Source organism: Pongo pygmaeus, chromosome 2, assembly GCF_028885625.2.
Source record: "Pongo pygmaeus isolate AG05252 chromosome 2, NHGRI_mPonPyg2-v2.0_pri, whole genome shotgun sequence".
NCBI classification, from domain to species: domain Eukaryota; kingdom Metazoa; phylum Chordata; class Mammalia; order Primates; family Hominidae; genus Pongo; species Pongo pygmaeus.
In genome coordinates this window covers 139,297,126-139,311,461 of record NC_085930.1, presented here as the reverse complement: position 1 = coordinate 139,311,461, position 14,336 = coordinate 139,297,126, and the positions used below count along the sequence as shown (strand labels likewise).

The 14,336-nt window shown below is 39.6% G+C and overlaps 1 protein-coding gene across 1 annotated transcript in view; it reads right to left on the bottom strand.

Annotated features, from left to right (window-relative positions):
* The window catches only part of COL6A6 (collagen type VI alpha 6 chain), a 167,624-nt gene that overhangs the window by 34,376 nt on the left and 118,912 nt on the right, over positions 1–14,336 (bottom strand). The window contains exons 25-31 of the mRNA XM_054483246.2: positions 11,660–11,722; positions 10,806–10,856; positions 9,106–9,141; positions 7,957–8,019; positions 1,542–1,604; positions 399–434; positions 243–279 (exon numbers count right to left, since the gene is read on the bottom strand). Coding sequence (XP_054339221.1) covers positions 243–279; positions 399–434; positions 1,542–1,604; positions 7,957–8,019; positions 9,106–9,141; positions 10,806–10,856; positions 11,660–11,722 — 349 coding nt within the window. The remainder of the gene's footprint in view (positions 1–242; positions 280–398; positions 435–1,541; positions 1,605–7,956; positions 8,020–9,105; positions 9,142–10,805; positions 10,857–11,659; positions 11,723–14,336) is intronic.

Here is a 14,336-nt window from a genome sequence, read left to right as displayed (position 1 = left end):
CTTTAGATTAAAAGCACTCAATAGATTATTTCTTACTGCTTGACATGGGTTTCAATCGACATGATAGCAGCCAGAGAGGGAGTTAAAAGTCACCAGTCTATGCTGACTCAAAAATACATGCAGTGACATCTCTAATTTTAGGAAATTGGCTGGTGAATTGTTTCAAATCTGAGTGTAGAGTTCTCTGCTCTTCTTGTATGAATGCTGACAACTTGGGTGATCATCTTAAGCAGGGTACTTACGACTGCGGTCTCGCACATACTGAATGAGTTCACATGTCTGCAGTTCAAAAATAAAACAGAAACAATTAAACAACAAACTGCTAGGCCCTGAAGTTTAAAAATAAGTAAATTTAATGGAGCACTCAGAGCACTCTGTTGTAGTCGGGAGATACGTACAGAAAATGAAGCCAAGCCTTTGGCTCCTTTCACACCCTAGGAAAACAAACAACATTGTTTTAATGCCTCTAGACATACACATCAGTAGCCAGCGTGCACCAACATTGCCCTCAGAAAGTGATACTTTTAAAAGTTTTATTCTCATTAAATTGTAAGAGGCAAAAAAGAATGCAGGTAGATACTCATCACCTAATTAACAGTAACATTCTGGAAAGAACAAACTTTAAGCAGCAAGCTTGGTGCACACAAGCCTTGAGAGGCCACTTTCCTCCGGGTCCATCTCTGGATAACAAGCGTTGTCCAGAATGACCAGGATGGAGCTGATAACCTGACACTTGCCGCAGAGCTCTGGAGCACGCCTACGCCTCAGGACTAGCTAAAGTGAGCCACACATGTGCAGTTGCCCTCTTTCATAGCAAAAGTTTCAAGGTCTTCAACCCCCATTCTTTGACTGAGCCACTGAACAGCAGCCAGAGCTGAACCTTAATCTGTTTCCATCATTTGTTAGCTGACAAAAGGATCGGATTCATCTTGAACGTCTGGAAAGGTTGGAAAGGTTATCTCAACTACCTTCCCAAACAAAATACACACACACACACACACACACACACACACACACATATATAATCTGTCAGAGTTTGGGATAGAAGAACAAATGCAACTGGTTTTAATCTCATGTGTTCAATCCCATCTTCAGAAGAGGAAGAGTCTGGCTTCTTTCAAAGAGAGACACCCAAGAAAAAAATGCAACAGAGCCCCCCCGAACTCCTGAAGCAAATAAGTTCCATGTGAATGCAAAACTGATCACAGTCACTGTTTCCTTTCACTTCCATTCATTCAATGATCATTTATTGCATGTAGAAAGATTGCACAGATACAGAATATGATAATTGAGAAATACCATTTTAGTCTAAATGCTTTTGATTTCCTCCTTCAATTTCCCCTCTCTCTCAAGAGATGTATTTAATCAGTATTTTTTCTCCTCTAAATATTTAATCAGTATTTTCTCCCCCATAAAGGTGGGAAAAAAGTGGCCAAGAAGCAGAGACAGAAGGCATGCACATTTGGACAATGAAGATTTCATGCACTGACTTTTTTTTTAGTGGAAAAGGACCTGGTGTGGTTTATAGTTTTTCTACTTACCTTACGTCCAGGAGGTCCTGGTTCCCCAGGGGATCCCATCTCTCCTGGAAGCCCAGCAGATATCTCAAAGGAGAATTTATTTTAAAATTATATTTATACATGTGTGTATGTGTGTGTGTAAATTCAAATTTAAAAAAAATAAAATTCAAGGTGAAAATTCAAAAGTGAAAATTTCACTTTTATTTTAGAAAATTGAGAGTTTTCCAAAAAAATAAAGAAGGAAAAAATATTCCCAGCAATCCCTTCTTCTCCAAATAATCCTCATTAACATTTTGATGCCTTTTCTCTTTTTTTTTTTTTGGCATTAAGACATATATTCCTTTTTAAAACTCATTTGAATCATACTTTTCTCTGTTACCTTTTAAACTAAATATATCTCTGGACATTTTCAGTTAGTAAACATTATTTGGCAAAATCATTTTTCACAGCTGCATAGTATCCCATCACATGGTTGTACCATGATTTAGTTAGTCCCTTACTGTTTGTTGTTGTAATAGGCAATAGGTAATTTAGTTAGTCCCTTACTGTTTGTTGTTGTAATAGGCAATAGGTAATTTAGTTAGTCCCTTACTGTTTGTTGTTGTAATAGGCAATAGGTAATAGGACCCCCACTCACCAGGACACCCTATTATCACAGCTGCTTCTTTCACACCAGGTGAATTCAATTCTGTCAGTTACTGTCAGGTGTTAATAATCATCTTTTAAAAAGTTCCATGTGACTGTCAAGTGATTAATTTCACTATTAGGTGATGCTATTATAAGGCAATACTATTATAAAGTTATATGCATCATTCTGATTATTTCCTTAGGGAAGATTGCTAGGACTAGAACTGCTGGTCAAAGGAAAACTTTTTATCTAAATGGAGTGGTAGGTAACTAAACTGAAAAAACAAAAAGCAAAAAGTCTAGAAAAACAAAATTGAAATACAAAAACTTTTAAAACAACAGAAACACAATCATTAGTTGGAAATATTGTAATGAAATGGGGTATAACAGCAAAAAAAAACAGTTGTTATCTGCTTACTAGATGTTAGAAATATTTTCATGTACATTCAACAATAAGTTTATCATAAAGCTAGGACTTAGTTTAAAAACTGGAATATTTCTTTCTTCATTCAAAATGCCACAGGATTTACAACTTTTACAGGAATAAAAAATGAAATTTAAAATCAACTTAATTTGTAAAAGCATTACCTATAAAACAGTAAATAATGATATCCTTTGGGCATTCCAATGATATTGACAGTGTGCTTGGTTGAGTGAAAAATAAAATATTTTTATTTAGAAGATAAAGGTTAACCTCCAAGGAGAAAATAGCAGATTGAGTACATATATTTACTTTCATTCCTTTCCAATATCTTTCTAAAATGACAGTAAGTAGATTATTTTAAAGGCAAAAAACAATGGTGGGGAGAATGAGAAAGGAGATGACAGCCATAAAATGTGAGTCTGGAAAGCAAATGTGTAAGTGTTAAATGACTGAACAGACCTGAGAAAGTTGAATCCTAAGCCAGCATCAGGGAAAGCCAAGAACCAATGTGTTTTATATCATATGTCCCAGAAGGCTGAGGATTTGGCAGCACCGGGAACCTCGAGAAGTGGAGGTGAGGGAAAAAGGTGAAGTACAGGTGTTCAGTTGAAAATCATTTTAGGAATCCCCAAATCTCCTCTCTATTCTCAAGGGTTGGGTGAATGTCCCTTTTCCCACCCTAACAACAGAGACAGGTAAAACCAAGGTGGGACTCTAGGCTGAGTTGAGAACCTACAGTATCTGAGACAGGGAGAGTAAATGAGGGTATGTACAGTAAATGTGAGTCTCCAGCTCTCTTTTTCTATATGGCTCCTAGAAAGCTGGCAGCCAGACCTTTACTCTCCAGGTGGGAAATTGTAAGAAGTTTTTTCAGCAGAACTTCACTAGACAAAGAAGAAAGACTAAAAGATACTGATTTCAGAGGTTTGCTAAACAAAGAATTTAGCTAAATCACTCTCTTTGGGAAACTGGTAGTTGACAAGCCCCACTCATGTTCTCAGAGCTTCCAATCAGTCGCTTTTTTTTTTTTTTTTTTTTTTTTTTTTTGAGACAGGGTCTCAGTCTCACCCAGGCTCGAATGCAGTGGTGCAATCTCAGCTCAATGCAGTCAAGACTTCCTGGGCTCAGGTGATCCTCGCGCCTCAGCCTCCCTGGTAGCTGGGGCTACAGGTACATGCAACCACGCGTGGCTAATTTTTGTATTTTTTGTAGAGATGGGGTTTTGCCATGTTGCCCAGGCTGGTCTCAAACTGCTGGGCTGAAGCAATCTGCCTGCTTAGGCCTCCCAGAGTGCTAGGATGATAGGCGTGAGCCACCGCACCTGACCCCAATCAGTCTTTTTGTCTTCAATTCTTAAATATGAAGAAATACCTCATTCCTGAAACATCTGAGTAATAGAGTTCAAAACAGAAAGGAAAATAAAATGCAGGAAACAGACTATGTTGGGCAAAAAAGACAAAAATATTTATATTCTCAGAAAGGTAAGAGAAGATATTTTAATCATGAAACAAAAACAGTATGCTATAAAAAGGAACATTCAGAGAACAAGAACAAGCTCTTGAAAATTCAAGTATGAAACATTGTAAGATAAACTCAACGAACTCTCCCAGAAAGTAGAGCAAAAAGACAAAAAGCTGGACAATAGAACAGAAAAATAAGAAAATTAATACTAATACACCCAATAATAGGTATTTTGTAAATAGGGAATAGAGAATATAGAGGGCAAGAAATCATCAAAATAATTGACCAACACTTCTTTGGAGGACACATATTTCCAGGCTCCTAGTGCCTATGAAGGACCTACCTAATGCGCAGGAAAATGGATAAAAATGGACATCAACTCATAAAACCCAGGAAATATCAAAACACTGCAGACAGAGAAATTATGCAATAAGGTGCCAGAGAGAGAACACTGGCCACATCAGGAATCAGAATGGCTTTGGACTTCCCCAAGCAACAAAAGAAGTTAGAAACAATGGAGGAATGACTGCCTTCAAAATTCTGAGAAATTAATTCCCACCCAGAACCGTATACCAGCCAAAATATCCAATCACATCTCAAGGTACTACAAATCCCTTTCAGATGTTAGCTGTTTCAAAAACTATACCTTTCATTTACCCCTTCTTAGCAGGCTACTGGATGAGTTTTCCATGAAACAAGGGAGAAATCCAACAGGAGGAGTCTGAGAATAAGAATGAGAAGCAGAGATTCAACGCAGAAGAGAGGCAAAGGGAAGGGTGAAGGTGAAGGACGATTGCAGTATGGCAGCTGGGCACCAGCCACAGACGAACCTCCATCAGGTGGGTCAGGTTGGAAGGCTCTGGGTTGGGATTAAATTGGAGAGAATACTTGCCTCATCTAAATGTTTTCAGACAGGATTTAGATAAAGGGAAAATCAAGAAAGGTACATCAGCAACTTTTATAGCAGGAGGAATCAGTTCATAATGCTTAAAATTTATAAATCAAAAAAGTAAGAATGTAAGTATGACATTTAGAGGCATATTGTCAATTCTGAAACAAATCAGTTCAGAAGTGACAGCTGTTGTTTCTGGGGAGAAGGAAATGGGAGTGAGTGAGGGGGTGAAGGATTTTTTTTTTTAAATATAACAAACTTTGTTATTTGACTCTCTAAACCAGTGGTTCTTAGCACGGGAGAATTTTGACTCCTTTTTTTCCCTGGGACATATGGCAATGTCTGAAGATGTTTTTGATTGTCATACCTGGGGTGTGGGGAGGACAGAGGGTAGCTGATGCTGGAATCTAGTGGGTAGGTGCCAAGGATGTGGATAAACATTCTACAAGGCACAGGACAGCCCCTCAGCAAAGCCTTATCCAGGCCAAAATGTCAACAGTGCTGATATGGAGAAATCCTGCTTTAAACTGTGTGCATGCTTTTAAAGATGGGAAAAAGAAAAACAAAATGTATACAAACATACATATATACACAAAATTAAACTGGTTAAAAATCATGGCAAAATTTAAAAAACGTTTTTTGAGGAAAAAAAAATCAAGGTGACGATTTAGAGAATTTAAACACGGAGTATAATCATTCAAAGAGAACTGAAGAAGCATTCAGAATTTAAGTTGAAGTTTTACCAAAATCTTCCAATAGAAACTTCAGCTCTTTCAGAGAGAAAACCTGGATTTTTTCAGTCTAAACTTCAACTTCAAATCCAAAAACACTAATGTAAATGTGGAAAAAGTAGCCAGGTGGGTGGAAAGAGCAAGTTAAAAACAGTGATAAATTGTCCAACATGGAGAACAAAAAAAAAATTTCAAATATTTTCAAAGGCCAACAGAAAAAGTTTATGTTTCCCATTCGTTTATTGTCTTTAAAAATGATTAATGTGCCTTTGTGGGGAGGGATCCAACCATGAACTTGTTAGCGTGCTTCTGATGTTCAAGGTTAAACTTCTTCATTAATAAGCCAAGGGAAATAAATGATCCAGAGACACTTCAATGCAGATGACATCTGGATTAATTTGAAAGTCTTTTCCAATTATTTTTCTAATTATATCTGTCTTCATCTTTTTTTTAGAGCATAATGTTAATGGATAGCCATCCAAAAACATGTATGAGGACAAGCATTATAGCTGGGAAGCAGTTCTCATGGGAGGGGGAGGGGGAGGGGGAGGGGGAGGAGGAGGAAGGGGAGTGGGAGGGGGAGGAGGAGGAGGAAGGGGAGTGGGAGGGGGGGGAGGAGGAGGACGAAAGGGAGTGGGAGGAGGAAGGGGAGTGGGGGGGAGGAGGAGGAGGAAAGAGTGGGAGGGGGAGGAGGAAGGGGAGGAGGAAGGAGGAGGAGGAGGAGGAGGAAGGAGGAGGAGGAAGGAGGAGGAGGAGGAGGAGGAGGAAGGGGAGGAGGAAGGGGGAGGAGGAAGGGGAGGAGGAAGGGGGAGGAGGAAGGGGAGGAGGAAGGGGGAGAAGGAAGGGGGAAGGGGAGGAGGAAGGGGGAAGGGGAGGAGGAAGGGGGAAGGGGAGGAGGAAGGGGGAAGGGGAGGAGGAAGGGGGAAGGGGAGGAGGAAGGGGGAAGGGGAGTGGGAGGGGGAGGAGGAAGGGGAGGAGGAAGGGGGAAGGGGAGTGGGAGGGGGAGGAGGAAGGGGAGGAGGAAGGGGGAAGGGGAGTGGGAGGGGGAGGACGAAAGGGGAGGAGGAAAGGGGAAGGGGAGGAGGAAAGGGGAAGGGGAGTGGGAGGGGGAGGGGGAAGGGGAGTGGGAGGGGGAAGGGGAGTGGGAGGGGGAGGGGGAGGGGGAGGGGGAGGGGGAGGGGGAGTGGGAGGGGGAGGGGGAGTGGGAGGGGAGGGGGAGGGGGGAGGGGAGGGGGAGGGGGGAGGGGAGGGGGAGGGGGGAGGGGAGGGGGAGGGGAGGGGGAGGGGGAAGGGGGAAGGGGAGGGGGAGGGGGAGGGGGAAGGGGGAAGGGGGAGGGGGAGGCAGAAGAAGAGGAGTTTCCTTATTTGTACCCCTACAACCTACACAGGTAATATCTATACATAAAGATCGTATAGTTAGTAGAAACAAAAATAGATCAGAGCAAAATTAGCTATGAAGACAAAACTGGAAAACCTTTTCAAGTACACATTTTTATCAGACTTTTAAAATTCTTGCTAATTGACATGATAAATTAAGACCAGTTTGCCTGATCAGTGCTGTTCCGAAGAAAAAAGATGATCGCTATATCAAGAGACAATTATCTTAGGACTGTCTTTTAAAAAACTAAAACAGCATTCTCACTTATACACAGTCTAAGATATATAGAGAATCAGCAAATGCAAGAAATCCATTCTTAATCCACAGGAACCCAAGGCAAGCCTACAGGATGAATTGTACTGGAGACCTGTGTTTATTCCAAGTGACTCAAAGGGCAATATCTAAGACCCTCTACAGAATAAAGACCTACTCAGTTACATAGTAAGCAAACTTTCTCACAAAGCTCAAGAGATAACCTCCTTCAGCTAAATGAGAAGACCTTTCTGCATATACCTCATTAAAAGTAGATTAACAAAACCTGAAGAGTGAAGACAAGATGCCAGTGGGCATTAGGTTGCAGTAAACCTGCCAGGGAGACAGGATTAAACTAACTACATTTTGGCAGTGTAAAAACTGTTTTGAATCACAAGGATTTCTTTTAAAAAATCTTATTACCAGTGTTAAGTATGGTACCCTGGCAGCTAGAACGGGTGAACTTGCTCACTAAAAGCAAACAGTTCACTGTTTTTGCACAGGCATTGAGAGATGAATATCCATTCCCCTTCCCCAAGTTTGCCTTAATAGAAAACACATGCATTTTGCAAGTCACTGGTAACAAAAGACAACTCAAATTATGGTAAATGCACAAAGGAGGACTTCCCAATGTAGTGAGGTTGTCAGCAATTGGAATCTAAGAAGCTTACCATTTTGCCTCTAGCTCCCTTCAGCCCAGTCTCTCCTGGACCACCAGGGTCCCCAATCTCACCCTAAATACATTCATTAAAGTAAAATAGTTATTAAAATCAAACATACACATATGTAACATATTTGCATCTTTAAACTGATTCTAACATGAAGACATTTTTCATATGCATTTTTAACAGTCTTCTTTGAAGAGTGTGAGTGTGTGTGTGTTTCCATTTCTGTAACTCTCTACATAGCACACTGCATCAGCATTGTTTCACTTTGCTGTCTCCCCAGTGAGAACACTGGCTCTTTGGAGAAATGAACTTTGTTCTTTATTTTATCCTCTGACTCTATCACAGGACCTGGCATTTACTGAGTTCAGTAAGGGTTTCCAGAAAAAGTGGTATCTCCAAGGTAGAAGATGTCATTGCTAACTAGTTATCTAAAGATGATTTATAAACATATTGGGAAAATTGAGACAGGTAAAATCAAATAACTCTGATTTTCTTTACATTACACTTTTCTTTCTACTTTTATTTTATTTTATTTTATTTGGAGACAGAGTCTCGCTGTGTCACCCAAGCTGGAGTGCAGTGGAGAGATCTCAGCTTACTATAACCTCCATCTCCTGGGTTCAAGTGATCCTCCTACCTTAGGCTCCTGAGTAGCTGGGACTACAGACATGCACCACCACGCCTAGCTAATTTTTGTATTTTTCATAGAGATGGGGTTTTGCCATGTTGGCCAGGCTGGTTCTCGAATCCCTGACTTCAAGTGATCCACCTGCCTTGGCCTCCCAAAGTGCTGGGATTACAGGCATGAGCCACTGCGCCTGGCCTTACATTATACTTTTCTTTGAGTAAATAAGAAAATATATATGATAGAGGGAAGGAGTATATTTGAGGAAAAAATTTTAAAAGGATAAGTTTTCTGTCTTCTCATATTAATTAAAAAACTAGAAATACTTTTTAAGCCTTACACTCCTAAACGAATGTATAATCTTAAAAATTGAAAAAAATATTGGTCTATTTCTTTCTTCCCTCCTTCTCCCCACAAAGGTAGGACATTTATTTATCATTAACTGTTCTTCTACTGGCCTAGGATACATTTCATAACCCCCAGGAGTATTTCTAACTGATCTCTAGTTACTAGGAAGCACACGGTACCTTAGGTCCACTTTCTCCAGGGAATCCTTCTTGTCCCTGTAATGGACAGGAGAGAAGATTTATACAGGCACACATCACCCAATGAAGTCTACACTGACTTTCAATTTACCTGCTGCCCTGTGTAGTTTTGGTACCTCTGAATTAAGGAAGGGCCAAAACAATTGAAATCTGGAAGTGAAATAGCAGTATTTGAGAAACAAACTAAATTATAAGTTAAAGTATTTAAGGGTTTCATCAATATATCATAACTACCTAGGTGGCTAAAAGTATACATCTGGAGAGTTACAATTCGGCTTTCCTTCTTTTGTATGCATATAACAAGCATAGGTGGTCATTTGGCCATGTGTCTCTGACACGATCTTAAAATGGATTTCAATGGAGAAATTTGGAAAGCCTATGGAGAGTCTAAACTTGATCATTCATTTTAGGGTCCTCTGTTTACCTTACTTTGTTCAAAGACTATAATTGAAGAGATAACAATCCCTACTGGATAAAAAAGTATATAATTAATTTAAAGTTCATTTCCTGATTTTAATAAATCCTCAAACATGTATAAAATCAAAAAAATGGAAAGAAGAAAAACCACCAAAATCTTACTGCCCAGAAAGATTATATACATTTTATTTAACTTTTAAAAATGCAATGTAACACAATTGGGAAAAATGTTTTTCTGAGTATGTTCTAAATTTTTACTTGAAAGTGTCACATAAAAATTTCTTTACATAATTATAAACTTCATATACATTCATTTTATAGGATGGCTAATGTTCCAATGCCATAGGCTACTTAATATTTCCCTTCTTGTAAGATATTAAGGGATTATATTATGGAATATTAACTGTTCTGTGTTCTAATGAACATTTCACTGGAAATCCTTCATTCATTAGTTTTATTTTTCAAATAGTTCTAGTTTTTGGTTCTTTATTCTTCCAGATGGCCTCTTGCATTATTCCCATTGGGATTTCACTTGGAATTATATTCATCCTTCAATATTTTAGACTTTCCAACAAGATCTTGGAATGCCTCTCCATTTATTGAAGTTCTCTTTTCTGTCTCAGAAATTCACTGTCACAGGTCTCAAACATTTTGCAGACATGATATCCTTAACTATATTATGTTTTTTGTATTTTGTAATTATGGTGGGATCTTTTTCATTCTGACTTCTTAGTGGTAATTGCTAGTATACAGAAATCACTGGTCTTGGTAAACTTCTCCCTCAGTTCCAGCCACCTAAATATTCAGTGACAATATCAAATTACTATTCTGATGTACAGTTTTATTTTTAAGTTATTGCTTGGGCCAGTACATTTAGAAAACTCCTGCACAACCTCTTACTACTGGCTAAATCAAACATAATAAGAAGAGGACTAATTTCGGAATGCTTCCCTAAGTAAACTTGAGCCTAGAGCGGCTGAGATTACATGCACTGTTCAGGCTGGAACAAGTCAGACTAAGGCCATATATCACTGCAGAAAACAGAAAATTTATTTTCAGGTTTCAGTTGTTGCCTGCACCTTAAACCTTCACATTCTTTTCTACCACATTCCTCATGGGATATCAGCAAATACATTATTGAAATATATTTCTAACTGTCCAAGATTGCCTTATTCCCTGCTTCCCTTTTTCTCTTAAATGTGGCAAACAAAACCAGCAACAAAAAATAAATGGAAAACGTCCAGCTTCCAGCAGACTTGACTTACCTTTGCTCCCTTGCGTCCGACACTACCATAACCTGGACTGCCATCATTGCCCTGTAACAGAGCAACTGATTACCAACATCCCAGACTACAGATAGAGACAGTGATTACCAACATCCCAGACTACAGATAGAGACAGTCTTATTCCTCAAGACAAGATTGCCAGCTTTTTGGTTTGATAAAGGAAAACCAGGACACAGGATCCTCCTTCTAGGGCAGGCCACCAACATTTTATGATAGTAGTACTAAAGGCAATTGTTAGTAACAGATACAGACAATGCACTGTCCCTAGGTACTCCCATCTGTAAGCTGGGAATAATAATTATACCTACTCATGGGTTGTTATGAGGATTAAATGAACAAAAAAATCAGGCATATAATAATCTTTCAATAAGAGGAGATAGTAGTATTACCTCTCCCCGATAACACTTGTATTTTAATACCATTTTCAGTTTGCTAGACAAAAACAAGAAGTAAATGCCCCGGTATTGGCTACTGTCTGACCCTTGTAGAAATCCTAAGCAATGGGGGAAGGATGGAATGGGTTTCTGATGAAGAGGCTCTGATAAAAGGAAAGGCTGGAAAAAGGGTTATGGGATTGTTGAAGACAAGTTTTATTCATTTTACTATTTGGCTTCAAGAGCATTCTGGCCACAATGTTTGGCACCTGGGGAAAAGCCACCTTGGGAAAGCTGGCCAAGGAACTAAGATGAAGACAATACCCCTCTTAATTTCTAGAAAACTATAAAACTTCATCAGGATTGTATCCTTAAAACTCTCTTCAGAGAACCACACCAGATGTCTACTGAACTAAAAGATTCCAAGAACCAGATCAAAACTAGTGACAAAATACAAACCTGCAAGCCACGAGGACCAGGAAAGCCAACAGCTCCTTTTTCTCCCAGGTCTCCAGGTTCTCCCTGTTAAACAGATTGTTTTTAGGTTGGAAATTGGAAATGATGGCACTAATTCAGCTCATCTGTGTGGATCATGCACAACAATGGGTTTGTGCCCAAAACTGTGTGTCGTGCAAGTGATACAAGAGGAACTGCTGTTGTTGGCCAGGGAGGTGTCCTCCATTGATCAGTGAAGCCTCAGCAAACATGATTTACTGTTTAGTGCAAGTTGCCATCTTAGCAGCTCAATGCCATGAAAATGAGTCAAGAGAAAAGCTCTGTACTGTTTTAAAAAAATTAACAAAATCGTTTCCAGGATGATTCATGCAAATCATCTGGCCTCTGCAAAGATGGCAGATTGATTAATCTAGTTTTAATATTCTGAGGGAGAATCAAGTTAACCAAGGGAGCATGATATCCTGGCAATAGTTTCTAATTTCTGGCTAGTAGAACATCTACTGTGTGTTATTAATCAATCTCAGTATTATGTTGAGGAAAGTTCAGCTACATGGGAAATCAACACAGGTTTACAGAGGAAGGTTCACCCCTTTTTATAAAAAGGTAACAATTTTAATTTTGGAATAGTTTTAAATTTACAGAAATGTTGTGAACATAATATGGAAAGTTCCTATGTATCCACATCAATTTGCCCCTATTTTTAACATTACACTACACTAGTTGCATTTGTAGGGTACATTTGTTACAACCGAATCAATACTGATTTATTATTATTAACCAAAGCCCATACTTTATTCAGATTTTTTCTTTTTTTTTTTTTTTAACCTGATATTCCTTTCCTGTTCCAGGATCCCATCCAGGATCCACATGGTATGTCTCCATAGGCTCCTTTAGACTGGGACAGTTTCTCAGACTTTTTGATAACCTTGACCATTTTGAGAAGTATTGGCCAGGCATTCTGTAGAATGTCCCCCCCATTGCTGTTTTTCTGATTAGACTGGGCTTATGGGTTTCGGGGAGGAAGATTACACAGGTAAAAGGCCATTCTCATCATATCACATTAAGAGTATATATAATCAACATGACATCACTGTTGATGTTAACCTTGATCTTCTGGTTGAGATAATGGCAGTCAAGTTTCCCTAATGCCAAGTTACTCTCCATCTCCCTCCCCTTCTCTACTGTACTCTTTGGAAGAATGTGTGAAAGTATGTGCAACCTACACTTAAAAGGTGGGGAATCATTACATCTTTTTTAAGGACAGAAAACCAACATAAGCGAAAATGGACAAGTGACCACCAGCACTGAACTCTGGGGGTAACGAAGAATAGGATTCTATGAAAGGGAAGCAGGAGATCATCTGCCTTGATGCCTTTTAGGACAGCGGTTCTCAAAGTGTGCTGTGAGGACCACAGCCACATCCAGGGTTCATGTGTCAAGAAAATTCTTGGATCCCATTGGATTAGACTCTGGTAAGTGGAACCCAACAATATGTGCTTTTACATAAGCTTCTCAGCTGATTCATATGCACACTAAAATTTAAGAACATCTGCCTTATGGTAAGGAAACAAGGAAAGTCATATGGCTTGTCTAGGGCCACATGCTTGGTTATTGGTAGAGTCAAGTGTTGAGCCCAGGATTAACTGCCAGGTTGCTTGCCTCCTGGAAATGTGAACTTACTGGAGTAAGGTAGGGGTAAGTGTTTGAGGTTTATCTCAGTGAATCATGAGTCTAGAGTGCCCAGTCCACCCTGGGGCAGTACAGAGGATTTGAGTTTTCTTTGGGGCACTTGCCATCTAAATTCTTGACCCACCCCTGAACCCCGACCAAGTCTTTTGTATTAATAATGATCTTCTAAGGCACAACTGCCCTGCTCCCGTTTATCTACTTCCCCACAGTCACCTCTATCCAACTCTAGGGTCCCTTTATCTATGTCTACCCCTGGTAAGATAAACTTGATTTTTACCAGTGACACCACTTCTCCTAGAGCCTTCTTCAGGGGCAAGAAGGCAGCATTGTCTTTGTTCCAAACTTTGATTTCCCGATTACATGCCATATACTGCTACACTACATGCCATAGAAGTCCCTTCCTTTTGCAGTTGATTGTTCTTGTCATCCACGTATCTTGTTACACCCTCCAATTAACTGTCTTTGCAATATTCAACTGCTGGACTCCATCATATCAGCCTTGAACAATTCTTCAGTACAAAGTTAACCCCTTTTCTTATGCCCTCAAGCTCATCCTCTTTGCCAAATTTCTACGTTAATCATCTACTCTGTCTACTCTTTCTTACATTTTCAATCTCCTCTTTTCTCCCTAGCTTTCTCCTCTGATTATAAACATGCTGGTCTCTCCTGTCATTAAAAACAAACCAATATCCCACGTCAACCTTTCCTAGACCTTGCCAGTATAAGTAGTTAATGTCTTCTTCTTCCCCTTAAAGGCCTAGGTTTTCCAAAGAGTAGTTTACAGCTTTTTATCCATTTTCTCCTCACACATTTCTCGGTCCTTTGCAGTCTGTCTCCCTTTCTCTCCTCTCAATTGCTACACTTTTGAAACTGTTCTTTAGAATGTCTTAGCCACCAGATATCATGGCTTCTCCACTCCTCCCCTCCTTAACTTTTCTTTACCAGTTGGTACTCTTCACCTCCCTTCTGAACTCTACTCAAAATCCAGTGT